General features: G+C 47.5%; 1 protein-coding gene across 1 annotated transcript; it reads right to left on the minus strand.

The window, feature by feature from the left end:
- Nucleotides 1-7,334: 7,334 nt before the first annotated feature.
- On the minus strand, nt 7,335-23,108 carry LOC144139971 (uncharacterized). The gene is made up of 5 exons (XM_077672187.1): nt 22,518-23,108; nt 16,696-16,848; nt 11,477-11,529; nt 10,046-10,639; nt 7,335-7,957 (listed from the first exon to the last, which is right to left on the minus strand). Exons 1-5 carry the CDS (start codon nt 23,106-23,108, stop codon nt 7,660-7,662), a joined length of 1,689 nt encoding a protein of 562 aa, XP_077528313.1. The 3' UTR covers nt 7,335-7,659.
- Between the last annotated feature and the right edge of the window lie 210 nt (nt 23,109-23,318).

Below are 23,318 nucleotides of genomic sequence, written 5' to 3' on the forward strand. Positions count from 1 at the left end.
GCTACCGAAAAAAAAAAGCTTCTAAATGAGGATAAGTTGTACAAAGTTCGGTCCAAGTTTAAAGGAAATTTAAATCTTAGACAGTCGTATTCGCTTTGTGCTTAGGTTAACAACAAACATCTTCAAGTTCATGATAATATCCTGTCGTACTAGGGATGATATTTAACAACACTCTGGCGGGCTCGGGCCGGGCTCGCGCTCAGATTTTAAATATTCGTCGGGCTCGGGCCGGGCTCAATTTTTATAAATTTCTCGGGCCCGGACCGGGCCCGGGCCGTGTCTTTATCGGGGCGGGTCGGGCCGGGCCTAGAAATTTCGGCCCGTGCACAGATCTAAGGTCCACCCCCTCACCCAAAATTAACTTCTCCATGCTGCGCCACTATTTGCTGTACCTATTAAATGGCTTCGCCGATTAGGCATTTTTGTTCATTTACAAAGCGTTTACATTTGGTGCTTCTTGGCAGATTTTTCTTTTTTTTCTTTGTGTGTTAACCGCGGTGCTTTAGATAAGCCTCTGCTATTTCGTCCATTCACTTTTAGCTTTTGTTTTCCCCTTGGAGAAACAACTACATACACTACTACAACAACTGAGTCCTCGCTTCGCCATTTGCGCATTATCTTGCATATACAAGGTATGCTTTTTGCGGCTATGATTTTCGGCAAAGAAGGCTCATGATTAATATCAGTTAACTGCGAAATCAGACAGACTTAGTGGAAGAACAGGGCGATTCATGTAACATACCTCTCCCGCGAAGTCTTTTCACATTGCCGGTCGAACGCACTTATATAAGACGCAACTTTTTCGCAGATGAGATTTAACACCAAAACTAACGATCAAGAAGCGAGCCTCATTGATGCATTATTATGCGTGTTACATTTAAAAGTGTAGAGACATTGCGCTGACTTAAGTTTACAAAACTAAAAAGTAGGAGACGCACGTATAGGCGGTAGGCACGGATGCGCCTCTGTGTGCCGTGTTTCTCCCGCTATTTCGTCTTGTCGACTTAGCTAGCGCAGTGTTTTCACTGTTAAGACGTACAAACAAGCCCACAAATAAGTTATCCTTCCCTCTGGAAGCGGTTTGTGGCCACGGAATGCGTGTGCATATAAGAATCCGATAGGACATCCCCGTGCTTGCAGCGCGCTGCCCCAGTGGCGGGATTCAACATGGCGGCTTCCGTAGCAGACGACGCAGTTGTCTCCACCCGTCACGGAGGGGCGGCGAGGAGGAACATCCAGGCACCCTACGCCTCCTTAGGGTGCCTGGATGCGCGCGCCTAGGGAGGCGGGCTCGCGCATCCAGGCACCCTACGCCTTCTTGACGTCGGCCTAATGATATATTCTCGCATTTCTCGTCTGCTTCTTCTCCCATGCTGTTTTTTAGTGCGAGGTTGATGTCTCATGCTTGTCTGCACCAGATTTTGCGTGTGCGCAGCGCTTTATCATACTAATACACTTAAAATCGCATACACTAAGCTCATGGTGTCAGTTAAAGTATAGTTTTGGATACCGCTACGGAAGAAACATTGCCGGCGTCGCCCGCGTCGCCCCATTCCTTGCGAAGCCGGTCCTGTGCGGAGTGCGAAGAGTCGGAGCTAGGCGTCAGCTTCTCTTTCGAACAAAGGGAACAGCCAGCTGCAAGTAACCCACAACAGTGAAGATACAAGTATTAATATTAAAATATATTCCAGGCCTTCGGGGCCGTCGGCTTTGGCAGACGGCATTACGATTCCTGGTAAGGTAAAACAGTTTTTGCAACTTGCCGAACGCTCGAAAGTACTGTATCACATCACTTTACGTTGTCATGGCATTAAAGTATGCCGACATGTACTACGAGCCGCGAAAACTGTAGGTTGAGTTCCAAAAAAACCAACTGTGTGTCAGGCTAGCTTCTAACCAGTAAGGAGGTTTACTGAGCAAAACGAGCCACGTCTACAGTAAAGATGCAGTAACACTATGTTTGTTCAGACTTGGAGGGATATTTCGGTACATTTCCCGCAGCGATATCTTCCCAATATTCAGATATGCGTTATAGGAAGACTGCACTCAAGAAGAGGAGGAGGAAGACGAGAAAATTTATTTAACAGGGAAAAATTCCCCCACTAAATTTTTATCTTTATAAATCTCGTCTGGCTCCATCTCGGCAATGCCCTTTAATTCTGCGACGAACTGGAAAATATAAAACATTTCCTATTTAATCGCCGCAGCTTCTCCCCAATGCGACGCACGCATCTGGAGTCAACCTTTAGACGCCTTCACCTTCCGCTATCTAGGTCCGAGGTCCTGTCACTAGGCGCTTCCGCCCTAGGAGTCTGCTACAGGGATGTTGTGTCTGCCGTAGTGTTGCGGCGACAGGCCGGTTTTCCTGCTAGCCAGCTAAACGTTCACACGTGTCTCATTTTTCTTCCTGAATCTACTTTCATATTATACATATTTAAAAAATTTTTCCTTTTCTAAATTTTGGGATATAAAATCATATAGGTCACATCCTCATTAGGTACAAAACTTCTTGGCCAATCCCCCGCGTGGGTATGTGCCATGGTCTGAGGCAACCAACCAACCTACCAACCAAATCGAGCTGATTAGAGGTCCGGGTGCTAAGTTAAGGACATGTGAGTAAGAGTAATTTTCTTTAATTCATACAACGCCATCCCGCGGGTAGACCAGGACTTGTTCTTTACGCCTGGAAGGGTTGGAAAACAGTAAAGAGCTGCTTGGAAGTATTCAGCGGTTTCGATTCTTCTAATATATGCACGTGTACTATTTATTACGTTGGTTAGCGAGTATATCAAGCCTTCAACACCGTAGCCATAATGGCTCGGGTTGAGAGTCAGTTCGTTATGATATTGATGGTTACGATAAAAATTCGGAGCACAAAAGCCGCCTTCGAGTACTCTGGACAACGTTGTCTGGGGCGCGATCACGGTGGCTTAGCACAAACCTTCTCATTGTATTTGCATGTGCATAAACAACGCACGCTGCGGATATGCATCTTCTTGCACGCAGCCATAACGAAAGCCAATCAGTCAAGACAGGAATATATTATGCCATACAGCCTGAAGAAAATATCCACATGATCTTTGTGAGCCTCCCAAACATTGGCGGAGACTACGCGGGAGGGGGGGGGGGGGGGGGCGAGCCCCCTTCAATGTTTTCCAAGGGGGCTCTGCCCCCCCCCCCCCCCCAGCGATGCTGATCCCTTTACCCCCTCTACTACCCCAAGTGTTATTACCAGAGCTTTAACCAGTTGACATTTCTTTAGAGTGGCCTCTACCGTTTCACTTATTATTTGGACTAAATGTTTAATGCATCACTGAAGTGGCGCAGACGTGGGCGGCATACTTTTATACTTTACATTATGCCGTCGAATTCTTATCATAGGAAGACAAGCGCACTAGAAGTATGTATGTATGTATGTATGTATGTATGTATCCGGAAGTTCGTTTACAACACATCACGCTATAGCCGGTATGCACTGAAAAGTTTAGCTGTCAACACGGGCCTGCGTCGTTGCTCCATTGCAACCCGGTTCTCAACGGTGGTGTCAACAGGTAGGTTATTAGTCACACTTGCATTGGAGTCTAAAGGCATCACTTTGCGTTCGGTGGGGTAAAGTTTGGAACGTCCAACACGCGTCATGTGCTCAGTACGGACAAGTACCGCTATCCCGCCGAGCCCGACGTAACCAGTGGTGGCGCACTCACACGGTTGCCTGCATGCGTGCCTCGCCAGTGAATACAACCTTTATGGTTCCTGCGCTCGAGTTTTGGCGACAGAAGCACCCCCTCGTGCCAGACGTGTATGGGTAGTACAAGAGCAGACGACCCGCGCCGCCGGATATGTGTCTTCACGTACAACCCGTAGCGAAACTTGGTTGTACCACGGCCGCTGGATGGGAGCGCACACAAGGTGTGCCTTTTATCCAGCAGCCGTGGTTGTACTTAATTTAATCGCGTTTCGATGTGTCTAAATAGGAGCATACTAAATAAAATAGACCTGAACGTAGTTGCAGAGGCTAAACAAAATAATATCCGTGCGTCAGTATCGCAAGGTCGGGTGGTCTAACTTCCTGACGATAATTATCGTTCTTACTTCGTGCGTACGGTCGACAAAAGAACAGTTCACAAGTAGCATAGAACACTTCAAAGGGTTGCTTCAGTGGGAGCATGCTAGCGGACGGAGCAGCGCAGCCGGCTCAGCTCACACCAGCGGCACGGCGCCACCCTGAAAACGAGTGGAAATTTTGTTTTTTATTCACACACACGAACCAGTTTTTCACGCGACATTTTACGCCCCACGATTTACGAACGGCAGGGTACGTGCGAGTAGAACGTGATGCAGTAGTGTCACATAAACGACTTTAACGCAATTAGAGGACGCGAAACGAGCACTAAATCGTGCGTCCGCTGCCTGTTTAGATGTGTACATCTGTATTTACATAACACAAAACAGCCGCCCACGCGGTTCGTGGCGCAAATACTTACTTACGATCGTCGCTGAATGTACTCGGTACCTTCTAGTAAAGGTGTCGGCAACCTGCGGCCCGCGGTGCAGTATTATGCGGCTCCCAGCACATCGTCAAAACTCCCTGTCTCCCTGGCACTTCCTGTGTCAGTTTTGGCCTCAAATGTGGTTAGACGGGAGACAAGGACAGAGTACTGATCGCTTGCAGTTGGCATTGACCCTCGTCTTCACACTTAGCCAGATTGTTGTCAAATATCAAATATAATTGTCCATTTGCTGAATTTTTTCTCGTTGCGTGCAAAGCCCCCCGCCCAACCCGATTGGCCGTCCGGCCCTCCGCCGTGTCGGCTTCGTAGAACTCGGCCCTCCACCTCAAAGCGTTGCCTACCCCTGTTTTCGTCTGTTAAGTGTAAACTGGGTATAGATGAGGCAAGAGCCTAATTAAAGTTAGAGCAAGCAAGGGAACAAACAATTCGGCCACTCAGTTAGCCCTACCGCTTTGTTCAATAGGTCCCTAGTTTCGGAATCACAACACAGATTTCACGATGATGCTCGCTGCAATTTGTCACTGAGCTACGGTAACATAAAAATCCAGGCTAGCGCTGCCCCACGCATTCGTAACAAAGATGCAAACGCGTAGTGTTTTATAAATTATTGCAGGCATATGTGCACAGGTGCGCAAATGCGCGGCGCACTGCAGCAGGCGAGCCTGTGGTCCGCCAGGGGAATCGCTTGCTTTTACACACGTTCACTGCCGATTGCGTTACTCTCCTTTTTCTGGCCGTAATGTGCGCGGCGTCATCAAAATTCCCGTGTCATAGTTAGTCCCGCCGTTTACCGCGCTCGTGAGCACGCGCCTTAGACGGAGTCCCAGGTGTCGTCCAGGCTTCCGCGTGGCGCTCTCAAATGATACCAAGAAAACAGTTCACATGAGTCTGCGCCTCAAGGGGGAACACAAGACAACTGGCACTACAGGCGCCCAGTTCGCGAAGCCGGTTGCCCCCGGTTCTAGAGAATGCTGACGCGCTCCACTTTGGGAGAAGTGTGAAAGCCTGCTGAAAAAAAAAAAAAAAAGAAAAAAAAAAGCGATCCGGACCCGCTAGTCTTGCATGAGGAAGACGACGATATAGATAGATATGACGATGACTACCACTACACTTACACCTGGATGTAATGAATTCGTGGATTTAACGAAGTTTTTGGATTCCCCATTGCCAACCTTAGTGAACACCTAGTGTGTTCGACCTCTATGTCACGCAGGCGTTGCGACAGTTAACCTTGATGTAACGAAGCCGATAAGCTTAACATTGTTCTTTTGCACGTATGCAAAAAAATAGGCCGGAGAAATGAACAAATTAAGCAATTACACCACTACTTTACGGAGCCAGCAGCAACGAAAACGTCTAGAATCGCCTAGAAACGCATTTCGCCATGATGATGATGATGAACGGAGCGGCTAGCGCCATCCCGTGGCTAACGAAGCCTCCGCTTCTGGTTTGCTTTTGTACCGTTACACCACACCAGGCAACAGGAGTAACTACACTTCCCTTCTTTTATTGCCCGCACCACAAACTAGGGCTGTGTTTCGGTTCACGTCTGAGTGCGGTGTCGTTTCGAGACTTAAAGGAGCCATGAAGAGAAAATACAACTTCGTGTAATTCGAAAGAACTAGAATTGAGTATCTCACTCAGCTCCATTACAGCCACAAAAGATGTTTTTTAACGAAAAAAAAGCAAGAAGTATTTAAAAACTTTCAAATTTTGCGCCACAGTGACGTGTTACGAGCAAGAATGACGTCATACGGGTCAACAATAAAACAATTTTCAGTGCGTTAACTGCACGTTAGCATTCAAGCGATGCGGTCAAATGTAACTAGAGGCCCCATTACAGACGTCCAGTCATGTGTCGTCGCGACAGGTCAGTTAGGCGGCCGCCAATCGCACAAACAAGGTTCCGCGACGTCATAGAAAAGTTGCGGGAAGTTGGCTAGGGGGTCGCGACTGCTTCACACGTTTTCTTCAATATCTCCGTTATTTTTTCGAAGATTGCGATGATATTGGTATCATTGTTATTGGGGCTAAGCAGTCTTTCTAATAAACCCAACTTGTATTTTGTCTTCATGGCTACTTTAAGTTACGCTTGTGAATGCAGGGGTAAGTGATCTTGCCTCTATGGAGCGATGCGCAGTGCCTAAGCTCGTGCGTGAGCAGCAGGCTCAAATCACGCAGTTTTTCCCCGTGAAATAAATCCTTGAAGCATAGGTCACCTTTATTGATGTCTGGCATTTTTGCTCGCTTTCTACTTGATTCCCGCCAACTTTAACTCGAAACCTGCATGTAACGAAAAATTGTGAACTTTGGTCAACTTCGTTACATCCTGGTTTAGCTGTGGTATAGTGAAAAGCGACGACGGCGCGTGTAAATAAACAATAAACAATTTGAAATCTAATGCAATGCGTGGTGGTGTGTCTTTCAGTGCTAACATAGACAGAAAACCTCAAGCTTCGCTATGAATCAAGCCTTGCGCGGATTTGTGCTATCTGCGCCAAGTTTTTCCTCCATATTTTGTACTCTCTACGGTGTCTAAACATGCAGTGAGTCTCAGCGAGCGGTACCAGAACGATAACTTCTCAGCTCCGGTATTTTTTTTGAAAAAATAGGTCAGGCCTCTCGTTTTAAATTCACCGCCATGGCACGCAGTTTATTTCAACTGCCCCCCCACCCCCCTAGAAAAAGGACGATGAAGACAAAAACAAAGGAAGAAAAAGAGAAAAAAAAAGAAATACATATTAAAGTAAATAAACAAATAAAAGAACAGAGAGAAAGAAAGAAAGAAAGAACGAAAGAAACAAACACATAATAAAGTAAATAAACAAATAAAAGAACAGAGAGAAAGAAAAAACAAAAGAAATACATAATAAAGTAAATAAACAAATAAAAGAACAGAGAGAAAGAAAGGAAAGAAGAAAGAGAAAAAAAGAAAGAAAGAAAGAAAGAAAGAAAGAAAGAAAGAAAGAAAGTAAAGAAGGAAGGAAGGAGTAAAGGAAAGAAGGAAGGAAAAAGCACCGCTTCGGTCCCCTAGACCAGATGGTTTTCACATGCAGAGTTCCTTGGGTTATTCATGGAGATGCCCCACCACGTGAACGAATCAGTCCAAATACGAGAGGTGCGTCTGGCCGCCACACCTCCGTGCCACCTACAGACTCGGCCAGCCTGAGTAGCGCACGTGCTCGACCAACAGGTACTGGCGCACCCTTGCCCAGCAGTGCTCGTTCAGGTCGTCCAACTGGGTCCGACCATCGTGTCTGGGCAGGCAGACCACCCGCTCCCTCACCACGCCGCTGAGAACCATGAAGGCGTGCAGGTCTTCGATGCTTCGCAGCGCTCGTCGAATCATAGAGGCTGCCTCGTCACTGTCGACGGAGGCCACTTGCATGATCTCCTCCTGGAGAGCGGGGTTATCGTGAACACGTTCCAACGCCTGCGCACCGTACCTGCCAAAACAAAATCACCTTAAATCTGACAAGCCGGCAATATCATCAAAGTAGAAGAACTAGCTTAACTGACAAAGTAGGAGAACAAACATTCCCTGTCCAGTCACTCGCAGTCTAATCGAACCAGTAGGGACGCCCAGCTCGGCCGCTCATCCGCGGTGCGGCGCGACTAATACAGCATTCACCAAGCCTGTATAAATTGTTTCTTGTTGTATCCTCGAAATGGCGCTGGTCGGTGGTCACTGGACAGGACGAGAGCACGCATTAAAGGAGCCATGAAGACAAATTACAAGTTGGGTTTATTAGAAAGAGTGCTTAGTCCCGATAACAATGATACCGATATCATCGCAATCTTTTAAAAATAACGGAGATATTAAAGAAAACGTGTGAAGCAGTCGCGACCCCCTAGCCAGTTTCCCGCAACTTTTCTATGACGTCACGGAACCTTGTTTGTGCGATTGGCGGCCGCCTAACTGACCTGTCACGACGACACATGACTGGACGTCTGTAATGGGGCCTCTAGTTCCATTTGACCGCATCACTTGAATACTAACGGGCAGTTAACGCACTGAAAATTATGTTTTATTGTTGGCCCGTACGACGTCATTCTTGCTCATAACACGTCACTGTGGCGCAAAATTTGAAATTTTTTTAAGTAGTTCTCGCTTATTTTCGTTAAAAAACATCTTTGTAGCTGTAATGGAGCTGTGTGAGATACTGAATCCTAGTTCTTTCAAATTAAACGAAGTTCTATTTTCTCTTCATGGCTCCTCTCCTTTAGGGCTAGCGAGCGGAAAAGAGCACGGGAAAACACCAAAAAAATGACTGCATCGCCATTTTCAGCTCTTGCGACAGGCAATGTTAATACAGGCGGCGTTGGCTGTACACAGGGGTCCCACTGTGAGAGGAATTTCATTCTGCCCATACTACCGGTGCCTGACTCTCTAATTCCGGATTTATTTCTATTTTTATCACATTTTATAGGGCTCAAAATCTGCCAAGCATAATGTATGTTCGAAGTTTAAAATGCTGGCTTAAAAAAATGTTAAAACCCTGAACGTAAGCTCAAGCTCCTACCTGTTTTTCTGGGTCCTTTTTAAAGATGTCTTTGTTACTTTAAACTATACTTCACTTCAAATTTCCTCAAAAGGCGTACAGTATACCTGAGCAAACGACTCCGAACCAGTGACATGCCATGTGGGTAATCAAAATATGGGAGACCAAAGATACGAATGTGGATAGCTTGAAAGAAGTTTCGTTAGAAAAGTATTGTATAGGGATGGGCCCTTGACACGGCGGGGCTCCATTTAACCACCTATAACCCTAACAAAAGGGGACACGGTCTGAGGGCTATACTTCTACCCCCCGCTCCTTCTATTCGGCCACCACAATGATGTCTGAGTCGTTCTAGAGAAACTCGTACGAAAAACTGACATGTATATTAGCACGTTCGGCAACCAAAGCACAATTGTTTGTCGCAACAGCGAGTTAGTTTCATCAGTAGACCAGGAACGAAGCATTCTGGTTTCTATTATTGTGGAGGATTCAATTACAGATATATTCTATATGAAAATCGGGTTACAATGGGTAAGCTGTAATCTGCTTGTGTCCTGTCTTGCATCATAAATGCACTGGTGTTCCACCGTTGACAGTGATGCTCCTTTTACTCGTAACTGGTTATATGATGCAGGAGGTATTAGGCATTAAATGTTATGTAGCCATATAGCGCAAAATTCACACAGACACAGCTCAGAAGTACCAGAACCACAAGGAAAGCCGCCATGAAGAGAGATAACAGTCAACGGCCTTCCCACCTCGTAATAAAAACGTTCTTTTGTATGAGACCTCCCAAATAGGTGCATTTAGCTTATCTATTTTATCATAATTTAAGTAGGTTTTTTGACTGACGGAAGCCACTCCGGTTAATTGGACTAACCTGGCTGAAGAAAATTTCCAATACAAAAAGTACAATTTTGGGAAAGGGGCTAAATTTACACACACTGGGGTCAGATATCTCAGCCACAGTAACTTCGAGAGTGTTCGGTTAAACAGGCCATTTTTTCTATCAACAGGTTTAAATGCGCGTACCTGTCACGAAGGACACCAGTCACGAACTGGGCAGCTCTTGTGAGCAGGCCGGAGTTTCTTCTGACTACCTCATCCACCACGAGCCAGTCTCCCACGAATTCTGTCGGAACGGTTCCATGCAAGGTGACATTCAGCAAGGTGAAGTTGTCTGTGATGCCCTCGGACAAACGTCGAATGAAGGCGCCAGGGGGCTTAGCTCCGTTGTGGAACTCCACCCTCCATGTGTCTTTCCTGGACTTCACCGCGTCCGCCAGGAGCTCGCTGACTTCGTCGTACAAGCCCAATCTGTGTATGCCTACATTTCGTATGCTCTTATTACGAGAGAGAGAGTCACTGAAGATGGTCCAGCAGCTGACATCTTCTTCTCGAGAATCTGCGTCGCACAACATTTGCAAATACAGCTCCTTGAGCGTCACTGTAGCCTCCACGTAGTGGGCAATAGCAGTGAAGAGTGGCTCGCTGTTTCTCCATGTCGCCGATAGACGCACAGATGTTATGTGGCTGCATAATGATAGCTGCTGCAAGACAGGCCAGGACTCAACATTCTCCCAAGTCCCTTCCGTAAACACAAACACAGACGAAAGGGCTTTGCAGCTGAGAAGCGCAAGGTTGCGCGCGCTAACTCCCCTTGAAAAAGAGACTCTTTCGTCCATGCAACCTTCGACAAGTGGCTCACAAAACTGCTCCACATAATCAGAAGTAGCAGAGTCTGCTTCAATTATGACCTTCATGGAGTTCACATTTGTTGATAATGCCGCCACAAACAACCTCCATGTGTTCGCATTGAATAAGCGCACGGACAGTGTGACTTCTTGGAGAGCATTACTTCGTGCCACTGTGAAAATCCAGCCGCTGTGCTCGTCACAGCAGTGCACTGCGTTGCATGGTATCAGTTTAAAAGAACGCAGAGATTCAGTTCTTTCGAGAAGCCTTGTTATAAGGCGGATGCTTTCACAGTTCAGGTCGACATATGTCAGGTTGAGGTTACGGACAGTCCTGTTGCTCAGCAAACCACGAAGAACAGTGATCAAGGCGGATTCCCCAGGATGTATTGGCGGTGGTCCAAAAAAGCCTAATGTCGTTAACGTCAGGCTTTTCTCCAGGTAATTTTCGAAGGCAGAACGGTATTCCGCACCAGAATTGCTTAGCAGGTGTTCGTTGAAGGAGAGCTCGGTAAGGGTACAGTTCGCAAGCAGCCCACGCAATAACACCACTGCATTTCGACCCAAGTGCAGTTGCTGTATCCTGAGAACCCTTAGCGACATGGTCGATTGCAGAAGCGTCGACAGGACCGCATCAAGCTGCGAATTACTGTGTCCATGTCCGAAGTCAAGTTCTTCTAGAAGCTTCATAGATGGGATAACCTCGGACAAACTCGCAATGGACCTTGCGCTTGAGCTGTAATTATTGATTCTCAAGTACCTCACTGACGAAGCTCTCTCCAAGTCTTTGAAGAGCAGCTGCTGTTCCTTGCCTCTGTAGCGCTGTAAGGAGACGTCGAGAGTTGAGATGCAGGGATGTGAATTCAGCAGCAAATGAGCACACTTCAAAGCTTTCTGCACGTTTTCTAACTTGGGGTGTTCACAACATGGTGTGGTCGAGCTGGCAAGAGACAGTTCTGGACGTACACCCGGCACCTCCCTAAGATGCACTCGAGCAGGGAGCAAGATCTTGTTCCATGTGTGCAGGTTCATGAAAAGTTCACACCTTTTGTATTCACTAGCGGTGCACGATGTCGTGCAGTCGGTGGGAACGTCATCCGAGTTTGCCGTAATTCCATGGAGGTCTTCCAGAGGGTGGTGTGATACGTCCGCTAGTTCACGTGAAGCTAGTGAAGCGTCTGTGGAACAATAGACAAAGAGAGATCCCTTAAGGCATTAAATGCCTGATATGGCCTGCTGCATACATTGCCATATGACACATATGTTTGCGGCATCAAAAAATTGAAAGTGCGTTGAAAAAATCACACTCATTCGAATGAAGTTTAACCAGCTTCTCATATACGTGAGCTTAACTATAGTTTCATGCGCTACCCAGAAGTAGAAATCCTTGTCTGTCGATTCGATGGTACCCAAATCATGAAATAAAGTTAGTCGTGAGCGGGCTCACTAGCTGGTCTACTGACCCAATGTGGTTCAATAACCAGCGATACTTAATCTACATATTACTGCTAACCCACCGTTTACTGAAATAGCCACCTTCGAAATCAATCATGTGCCACGGATGAATGAGTGTTCTCTAGGTAGGGTTAGGCAATGATAGGGAAGATAGCAAAAAAGGTGAAATATGACGGAGCGAAGCAGCGGAGGACAGAGAGGAAGGAAAATGTGCAAGAGGGAGGGAGTAGGAAGAAGAAAAAGATCCATAGGAGGTGATGAAAGTGGAGGGTGTAGACTGGATAAAAATATCGCAGTGATGATGGAGAGGGAAAATAGGATGGGAAGGGTTGTGGCGGAAAGTAAGAAGTCGAAGAGAAATGGCCATGTCGGGGAGGCCTAGAGGAGGACGATGAAGGACCACGTGAGATGTGGAGGTGAATATGAGGATACGGCAATAAAACTAGGCCAGAAGAAAGAGACGGTGACGGTAGATTAGGAGAGGCCAAGGGGAATGAATGGACGTAGGAAAACAACAGAGAAGGAAACCGCGGATCGCGAGGGGTGGAGAGAGTAAACGTAAGGGGATGATCAGGGAAGGGAGGGAAACTTACGATTTAGATAATGGTGGGAATGAATGTGAAAAAGGAGGGTAATGGGAGTGGCAGAGAGTAACGGGAGAAGCGAAAGAACTTCACGAGATAGAATGGGGAGGGAGGAGACGTTGATGGGGTGAAGAACAAACGGTACCACTTTTCGGTGTCATTTGCGGCCAAGTAAGCGGTTATTTGGCGTTTTCTCTTGCTTAAACTAGAAATTGCAGCTCGCTTTCTTTGTTTCCTGGAAAATTTTCTTGTTCGTCTTGTTAAGTCCCAGTCCATTCACGGGCTCTTTTATCAAAAAGGGAGACAAGACACTGGAAGCTGAAACAGGGGCTTCAAATACATTCGCGTACCCCATGCAACTAGCCCTTATAGAACGCAACGAAGTAGGCCACACAACAAGCCCCTACAAAGTTGTGACTGAATCACGGTCACAGGATATGGTGCAGTTATATAGAGGCCCTACTCTCTACTCGGAAACTCGGAAATTCCACAGAAATAGGTTTTCTTTAAGGGCTTTAGATGGTGGGGAAAATCTGTAATATCCACTTGGATCCACAACCACCTCGTGAAATGAAGCAGTTTTTTGCTGGGTGTGCGAAAACTTGGAAAAGCCAGCATTTAGACACCGACACCCCGTAACTAAACCTGCCTGGTAGAAGACATGTTTGCTGCCCTTGGACTTATATCCGACCTCCGCGTAGCAATTTTTCAGCCAAGCTGCTAATGTGTCCGTCCTCGGGATTCCTTGTTTCGACGCGCAAATACTCTTTCCCGCAAAACGAACTTTACCGAGAATGCTCAGTGCCCATATATCCAATGTAGATGTCAAGAAATGCCTCAGTCAGACTGTGTTTCACCGTTGAGATGGTACTATCACTAGGAGAAATTTGATTTACTTTTCATAATCAGTTCTTTGTAGAGTTGTACATTATTTGGAATTCCCGTCCACTGTAAATAAACGGGCTTGTACGGGAGACAATGGTTACATAAAGTGGCTGTAACTCGCGTTTCTATTAACTATCACAAGAAAATTTTGTGACGTTGGGCTGCTGAACTGCGGATATTAGCGTAGAAAGTTTTATCTTAGCAGGTATTACTGTATTTCTCAGGAAGTTTTCGTTGAAACGTCTCTTTTTGGAGAATCATATCTCGCGTGAACACATTCAAATTTCGATGCTTGAGTACCGCTTTGCTCGTATAGATCACGAACGTAAAGTATCAATAACAAAATATCGCACGATTTCCTTCTTTAATTCCTTTCTTCCAAATACGTCCAACGACTGCAATCGTCTATCGAACTTTTCTCTTTCGTCAGAAATTACGGTTTTCCTTCTGGGCGATGGTGCGGCATGATTGATATTAAGGTTGTTAAATGTGTGCGGGTATGCGTGGCTTATGCTAATACTATAGAGGCTACACTGTCGGTTTGATTTTGAATGCTGCTGTTTTGCAAATTTCTGTGTTATCAGTGTTACATGTCAGCCACCCGGCTTTTTTTGTGGGTGTTTGTTTTGTGCCGCAGTTATGCAACCTGCTTTTCCTCGCTTTCTACGTACCCCACTCTCCTCTACACTGATTGATTGATTGATTGATTGATTGTAGGGTTTAACGTGCCGACGCAACGCAGGCGATGAGGGGCGCCGTAGTGGAGGGCTCCGGATTAATTTTGAACACCTGGGGATCTTTAACGTGTACCGAAATCTCGTACACACGGGAGTTTTTGCTTTTCGCCTCCATCAGAAAAGCGGCCGCCGCGGCCGGGAATCGAACCCGCGACCTCGTGCTCAGCAGCGCAACGCCTTAGCCACTGAGCCACCGCGGCGGGTCCCTCTACACTGTTTTAAGTTCTTGAGGGCATGTGAAATAAACAAATAAAGCCGCCAATCGTAAGCTATTTCTGTAATATCACAGACACACCCTGTGTCCGCATAATCAAGGTCCTTGCAGGGTTCTTACAGCTGACTCACACCTATGCTAAATCGCGAATTATAAACAATGGTATTTTGTTCGGTGCATTTGTTTGGATGCCGCATCGTCAATATTGTTTAATGTATTCTGTCAGTTTGGCATCGTGGCCACACCGCCTTTACAGCGCAGATACGGGGAAATGTTTTCTTCGTGCCTTATATTGCTACCCTCTGGTGTCTAATGGCGAGCACGAATGCGTGTGTTGTTGGAGAAAGGGCTGAAGCCTGCATGCGAATCTTCCATGTCCCTGGCTTTCTCGTGCCATTTTTCTTTCAGTGAAAGATGGCTCGAGGGGACCGGAGAGTAAGCGTGTTATCATAGACGCAGCCAAGAGAGGCAACACATGTGCGTTTGCCTACGTGACCACCAAGCGCGAAGAAGACGCTTATCTCCGCATTCGCCGCAGCGGAAAAATTTCAAACTTTTGCTTAGCCCTCACAGTACCTTGTCCACCCACCCCTACTAGAACCAGCAATATTTACACCGAATCGAAAAAAAGCAAGCACATTACCCTTTTTTCTGATAACAAAGGACCGGTTAGGGTGCACTGAAATTCTGGGAACATTGGTATGTCGTAGAAAAATGGAGCTGACCTGCACCCTCGCGAAACACTTCTCCAGCTGCCCGACATCACTGATCACACGCAGAACTATAATCCTCCTACCCTCACACTCAAGACCTGTTTATCCGATAAGCGGCTTTCACCGTCTCCTCAACCTGGACTGACAGGGCGATAGCAGGTAGCCCTTCGAGGAGCACAAACAACCACGGTAATCATACAAGCTCAACTTAACTTTGCCCCCCAGAGAAATAAAAAAAACAAATCTCTCACAAACTCTGAACGCTCAGCAATTCCGCAGGATCCAACCCACAACCCCTGGGACCGGCCAAACACAAAACTATTTATAGCGCACTACCGTCGGTAGCAACCGACTACCGTAATCCAGTCGGACAAGCATAGGAGCACGGCGGGCTTCATCATGAAGGACAGCCTTGTATAAAGCGGCTCTCAGCCTTTTCCTCCACCCCCTTTTCCGCATTCCTTTCTGATGTATTTCCCTGTCTCTTTCCCCGCGCCATCCACGGTCCCCGAAAAGCTGCACCAAGGCTTAGCCAGGGGAAACTCCGCGTTACCAATTCTGAAGTCTTTTACACTGGCGAGGTCGGCTTAACTTCACGCGCTTCCATCATCATGCATGAAATTGTAAGCATTCCTGGTAACAGACGAAGGCACCTACCTATAATTCGAAGTAGTCTTGGTTGACTCGCTCCTTCACCCTCCTGTCCTGTCGCCATGTTGTCACTGTACCTCCTGAATCGGCTACCTAGGCTGGTTGGTTCACACGTTCGCCACAACAATGAACATACCCTCCGGAAATTGGCCAAGACTACATGAATTGTCGTTGGTGGCTGATTGGTGGCTCCCCAGTAGGGAACACAAAAAGGAAAGCCAGAGAAAAAAAAGCTCCATAAGGCACTCAAATCTACTCCCTTGCTTTGAAAACGAAAGCTTCGCAATACATATGAACTCTTATCCGCTACACTGTGTCCGTGTGTTCCCCCGGTTTTGTTTTTACGTCTTCTTGCGTTATTTAAGTCAGACAGCAGACTGGCACACTGTCGTATCGGACGCACGCCGATTCATCGACGTAATAGAGAGTGACGCCGACGCTACCTCGTGACCACGGAACAGAGAGCCTTTACTCGTGTGACTCATGATATCTTCTTGTGACTCATGATATCTAACCAGGCTGCGGTTACTAATGATGATGGTAGAAAGTAAGTTGCCTTAACGTTGTGGGGACCCGTGGTATGATCATAAACTAAACTACATATCATAACATCCTCTCCTCCCAAAAGGGTACAGGATAGCTTTAGTGCGATGTCTGATAATGGGCAAACCACGCAGGTGACGCAGGATGGCGTTGCTTTCAGGTGAACTGCTGCGGAGCGTCATTTTTAGCACTTGATTCAGTCTCACCAGCACGTCCCCTGGTACACTCACATCTGTGGCATCGCCACTCGACTCACCAGCACTTGCAGTTGGACCTGCTATCCTGTTGGCCCTGGAAGGGGTAGCAGGAGGCTGGAGCATCTGGTCCCTCGTGGCATTGCTTCCGTCTAGCCGGTAGTCCTTAGGGAGCCGGATGTTGTACGGAATCAGCCACTCGCGATTCCAACGCGACCGTCGCTCAGCTCATGCGTGTCCTCATGCTGGCACCGGACAACGGTGCAAGCATATGAACGTGTTAGGGAACCCTTAGGTAGATGTCGCGGTAGATTATCCTTAATTTCTTGTCCTGCACTTATTGACAATGTTTGGATGCTCGACGTCAACCCGTATAGGGCTTGCGTGCTAGCTGTTTCCGAGTTACGCTTTGCCTGATGGCTTCAGGCTCGACGCCTGCCATCTCGGGAATACTTGAATTCGATCCCGCAGTCAGATCGAGCCTGGTCCTTGGGTGACGGCCGTGTAGGAGATGATCAGGTTTTTAGCCTGTACTTGCCTGTGGGCTGCAGCGGTAGATCCCGCGGCATCCCTTGATAGCTTCCTTCAGTGCGCGGTTTTTCTCCGCGCACACCTGAATGTAGCACTTGGAAACACTTGTCCACACCACTTGTCCATTTGATTGTGTATGGTAGACACAGAGAATGTGTGGTGGATACCTCGATTGTGCAAGAATTTTTTGAATTCGACAGAAGTAAACTGTGGGCCATTCTCCCTATCTCCCTCGCATCTAGCCACTTGATGAAGTAGTCTATATACTAAACAAATGTGAAAACGACAGTCCTGAAGAGGACTTACGAAAGGACCAACGATTTCGATGCGTATATTGCCACGAACCATGGATTGGGTTTGTTTATTTATGTTTTGTTTTTGCCGACCGGCTGCGCCGGGTTCTGTTATCTGTGTTAACTGTGTGCCAAGGGAAGCGCGCGTTCCATTCTTTATTTCTATGCCGCACGTGTTATCTCTTTTAATAGGCAGAGCGTTTTGAACTAACGTCAACAGCCTAGAATAATCTTCTTTGATATACAGTCTTCTGGATGTACTTCGACGGTTCGAGAAACACTCGTGCCTACGAAGCAGACGCCGCGGCATTCGTATCGTCGACGCTAGCCTTCGCACAGCACTCTGTTTACTGCTGCTTCGCCGCCTGTGTATTCTTTGACTTGTTAGGGGCGCACAAGTTCGCTCCAATAAACTTATTTTCTTGAAAACAACTTTGTCGTCTTTTGCTTCGTGACAATATTGTACGTATGGGCTGAAGGAATTTCTACCGGCCACATTGGCGGCACAACTGGCTTTGCTGACTTGTTAACAGATTGAGTGTTCGACATGCTTGCTGATGCCAGGCCATCAGTATTGTTCTCCGAGCCGTTGCAGCGTACGCGTGTTGCGTGGGTGTGATTCATGGGCGATCTCCAGAAGTCGTCCGGCGTGAAAAACCAAGCAATGACACCGGCGTTGGCTTGAACGGTGGTGGAGGTTTCAGTTTGCTGTACGTGTCAGTACCAAACATTAAAACAGCCGAACCCGTGTCCACAAGAAATTCGCCAGGCCATTCTTGTACTTGTACGCGCACTCCGGCTCTTTGTTGACCGTTAAACTGCAGTACCCCGACGGCTGTTCGATCGTGGAAGCTTCTTGAACAACGAGGCACTTCTTGCTAGGAATACGACAGACACTCTCGAAGTGGCCTGCATTGTAACAATGAAAACGTTCGTACTTGCTGCGTAAAAAGCCTCGATCGTCTGCAGAGCAGGTTTGTATTCGTTTTCCCTCTGTGTAGCTTGCTTTCCTGGAAGCTTGCATTAGAATCATCGTCCGTCGATGCCACCCCCCTTCGCAACGCGAGCGCCTTGCGGCGCACTGGCGAGTTCCCGTCGCTTGACTGCGCTACAACGTAGTTTTTGAAGAACCGACGCCACGGCGTCCATGGTGTGGCGGGCTTTCCTGATGTTGGTAGAAACGTCAGTGCACGGTCAGTGCGATTGAAGATTGTAGTATGCCGCCTCTATACCTGAGGGCTCAATTGGCGTTCTTCCCGTAGCCTAAAGTGTGACCTCGTCGCCTCATGTTGTATGCGACGCATGCTGAATCACACACGTAAGAGAGGAGGACGCAGATGCTGCCTTATACCCACGAAAAAGAAGCTTTTATCAGTCTCACACACTTTATATATAATTGCGGTTACCAATGACGATGGTGAAAACTAAGCCACTTCAATACTGTTCGCCACCTGTGGCCCGAACACCACCTGAATTATACATCACAACACACACGCTAGTTTTCTTTGTACAAGGGTCCCACGTGCCTAAAGCGCGCACTTGTCCTACCGACGTGCCATCACGCTTAGGTTACGTGCGGCACGCCGTGTTCTGCAACTTTCGAGTTTCCAATTCATAGTTTTGTAAATTGTGGGGACCCAGCACATAAGCCTACAAATTTCCTGATTCGTGGGCAATCCTCGAAGGGAAACGAAGAAGAGACCAGCAACCGCCAGCTCAACAACCTGTGCAGGGCGTGTTTACAAACACTTCACTGCACAGCGCCCCCACGTGACACGTGTGATGTCACTGCGCGGCATTGTATTGTGCTCCTGCTAAGAGCAACCCGCTGTTCAGGATATCTTCCACCGACGCCATACGAAGGCCACACTGTTTTAGTCCCGAAAAGTAATGATCCTGCCAAACTGCATAAAGTAGAAGGATATCGCCGAAATTCTGTATGTAATGTAGACTACAAACTTTTGGCTAGAATTTTGACCAACCGTCTTCAAAATATAATTGAGCTTCCAGTTGGTGGCACTAAGACATGTGGTATCCGTGGGCGATCTATTCAAACTAATATTCACATAGCGAGGTCTATACTTGAGTGTGTTTCGGGTACATCAGACCAAGTAGCCCTAGTACAACTAGATTTGGCAAAGGCATTCGGTCATGTCGGTCACCGATTCCTGTTTCGTGCTCTGCAGCATGTGAACAGAGGATCTTGGCTTGCCGAAGTCATTCAAATGTGTTATGCTAACGGCTCGACAACAGTGATAGTCAACTATCTACTAACCCAACCAATTCACCTTTTTTCATCGGTTAGCCCCTTCATCACCACTCCTGTTTCGCTTATACCTGGAACAATTCGGATAATAGAGGAAAAAACGTTAGAGGGTTTACGTTATGGTTCTTCGAAGTGAAAATCTTAGCTTATGCCGATGATGTCGCGTTCTTTTGTACTGACAAGGCAAGCGTGGAGAATGCTCTTGCCACCACACAAGAATTTTGTGGTGTTTCAGGTGCGGCGTTGAAAAGCTGTGGATTTGTGTTGGGAGAATGGGGAACGACACCAGATTGCTTCGCCGGAATCAACTGGAATAGTGATCTTACGTATTTAGGAGTACCCCTCTCGTAGTACCGCAATACACTTACTCGCATTGGTTGGAGCAGGCGGTGAAGGTACAGTGCCAAGTGAATAACTGGCGTGTACGGCAGCCGTCCCTCATTTCTCGGGCTCGGGTGTGTAACACGTTTCTTGTGGCCCGTGTTCACAATGTCCTACAGGTGTTACATTGCTCTCGACTAAGAATACAGGCTTTTCACCGAATTTTTGCAACCTTCATTTGGTGTTCACACAGTGAGCCAATGCGTCGCGATAACATTTTTATTCTGGTTGTGCCAGGAGGTCTTGGGCTTGTTCATCTTTTTGTTTGGCAGCTTGCTTCTAGTTTATTCTACTTTGGAGATGTTCAACATTTTTTTAAAGCTGTACTGAAAAGACGTCTTGCACATTTTATCCGTGATATTGTGGTGTCTTCAGTGTCTGTGGAAGCAGTCCGAAGTCCGCAAGGTTTCCCCAAAGAATTGGTTGACACGTTTCGCTTCTTACGGGCTGGGCTGAGTACATATTCATGAGTACTTGAGTACGGGTACATGAGTACGTGTACATGAGCACGGTCTGAGTACATTATTAGTGCTTCCCGCGAGTCTGGTTCCGATACCCCGGTTTCTAGGCTTTTCGCCATGCCCTATTTTGGGTTCCGTACCTCCAGTTTCCGTATACCGGGATTTTCTCAACAGAGCTTATAAAACGTGTGTTCCCCCAGGAGTTAAATCATTTTTCCTTAAATTACACACTGGTACGCTCCCTGTTAAAACTTGGGTGAAAGAACGGAGTCTGTTTATTCTTTGGTTGACAGTCTGCCGCCTGTGTTCTTGACCAACGACAATTACCCAGTGTTTTGTAGATTACAGGGATGCTATCTTTTTCTGGGATTTTTTGCAGCGAATGCTCAGAAAAGACATGGATATCACGCCTTTCTCAATCCGATTTTTGACATTCGGCTATCCTGGTGAGTCACCCTATATGACATGTTCGTGTTGATTGGTATACACAGTCTGTAGCGCTCTCGCTTATGTGGTAGGCATGGTGAGCCACCATTTTTACATCATTTTTTCGCTGATTTTTTCACTTGTATCGCTGACTTTATCAATGAGTATCAGCGCGGAAGTGAGAAGGGAGCATTTTAAACTGTTCACATGTTTTTCTGCAATATGTCGATTAAAATACGCACTTTCTGTGCATGTGACTACAAATCATGACATTTCCATTGGTTGCGTTGCGCCATTCCCCCTCCTGATGTCAGCATTTTGGACCACGCCCCGCCCCAACGTGGGCAGCTGGATCTGCCCCTGGCACCACGCCGCAAACCACGTTTAGCGTTGGGAAACGGGCTTCCCGCGCGTTTCCCGACTCTTAAGCGTACATAAATTAGTGGCGCTGGGGAACATGCAAACTCAGCGTACTTTTTTCTTCAAGGGGCGTCAATACCTCACAACCGGTCTGTGAACATTTGTGGTATGTAACTATTTGGTAGGATTGCTTTCACAGGATTCGAAGGGCGGGCACAGATTTTCCGTGATGTTCTCGCCTATAGTGTTTGCGTTGAAATTGTTGCATTAACTCATTCACTCATTGCTTGGTGCATGCAATAGCAAGAACCCAGTGCATGAAGCGTTGTTCACTACACCACCTCGGTTATGCCCTCCTTTGATGTACGCATCACTGTGCAACAAGAGGAGAAACTGTCTGGTATGGGACGCCTAGTCCTAAAGTTTTACTTAGAGTTCTTACGACGCCAACCGATACCCGAACTTAGATGCAGAGAGAGCACTTTTTCCGATGACTGCTGGTGGATGTTTAACCTAAAAGTGTGCCGTCAGGCTGAATGTACTATGCTTTTGCTTAACCGCAGGTAACATTTAGCTTGAGCTCTGCGATGTCTCGGACAACGTCATAATCATTGTACCTGTGGGTAAAATCGCGCAACGTGAAGGGTAGCAGTGGGACATGAACCCTGACGTCGCCCTATGAAATGCCAGCGTCTCCGGAACCGAAAAACAAAGAGCAATAAGGAAACATGACTCACAAGTTTATCGTCACAATCTTTGTATTTTAAAATATTGGCAGAGGTTTCCTTAACACAGGAGGAAGATACGAAAACGCGCATCACCGCCGCTTCCGTATTCGTAATGGATGGTGGTGATTGCGTCGTCTTGGGCTTTTCCATCTCACAAGCGGCCACCGCAGAGCCTCCCTTGTTTTTGCTCTTTGTCCCTCTCTCTTTTCCTGCGTAACGACGCGGAGTTGCTCTTGCAGTTGCTGCAGCCTCCTCTGTTCTTCCTCTTCCGCGGCCTCCTAGTCACAAGACGGGTTCCCACCCGAGGAGGACTCCAGGGTTCAGCCACTGTCCGAGTCAGCGTCTTCCGCCCGTAGCGACGGCCGCCGTTTTTTCGACTGGGGCTCACCGGGCAACTTGGCGTACCGCAACTCAAAGTCTGCAGCTCTTGGACCATGGCAACCACCTCGTGTTCTGGTGGGTTACATCTGTCGCAAATGGTGAAAATCAAGCGCATGTCCCTTGCAAACTCCTCGGCGCTGTCGTACTCCCGATTGTCCTTGTTTTCCTTGACCATCTTCATGTCCATGGGGTGCTTTATGATCTCGTGGTAGTCACGCAGCCCAAGAAGCTCCGGATCGGCTGGATCGCGAAAGAGCCACGCGCGTTTTATGACGGAATGTTCCTTCAGGATGGAGTCATAGTAGTTGATTTGATCGGTCAGCTTTCCCCTCGGATTGTGGATGCGCTGGTGGGTGGCACGCAGCTGCTTGCTCGCGTTCTCGTCAGGTCTCTGGCTCTCGAGGCAAGTCGAAGTTTCAGCCAACCTGGGCTCTCCAGGCCACACTGAGGCGACGTCGAAAAACTTCTCGGGGCTCAGTGGCAGCGTAGTCGGCTCCGCGTTCCTCGTCACAGCACCTTTCACTTTTGAGGCCTCCGGCTTTGGAAGCTTGGCCCTTTGCTGGAGTGGCGGGTGGGCGTTGGAATCGCGTGGAGCCATTGCTGCCACCGTGCACAGCAAATGAGCTTCGTCTTCTTCTCCTTCAGGGTGATGGCGCAAATGAGCTTCTGGATTGCCACCGAGAGGTGGTGGCGCTGACCTAAATGTCAGCGATACCCGCGGGAGGTGATCGCTTCACTGCGGCGTTTGGAAGGCTACAGTCGGAGGTGGTCAAGCGTTTGCGCTTCGTGCAACTTTTCTGGCCGAATG

This window comes from Haemaphysalis longicornis, unplaced genomic scaffold, assembly GCF_048455015.1.
Source record: "Haemaphysalis longicornis isolate Haplotype H1 unplaced genomic scaffold, Haemaphysalis longicornis Haplotype H1 scaffold_5, whole genome shotgun sequence".
In the NCBI taxonomy this organism is placed as follows: Eukaryota; Metazoa; Arthropoda; class Arachnida; order Ixodida; family Ixodidae; genus Haemaphysalis; species Haemaphysalis longicornis.

Coding starts and splice junctions, on each gene's coding strand:
- LOC144139971 (XM_077672187.1), bottom strand. CDS start 23,108: ATGGCTCCACGCGATTCCAACGCCCACCCGCCACTCCAGCAAAGGGCC. Junction 11,530..16,695: donor GTGTACCAGGGGACGTGCTG/GTGAGACTGAAT, acceptor GTCTCCTTACAG/CGCTACAGAGGCAAGGAACA. Junction 10,640..11,476: donor AAAGACTTGGAGAGAGCTTC/GTCAGTGAGGTA, acceptor TGCGCTTCTCAG/CTGCAAAGCCCTTTCGTCTG.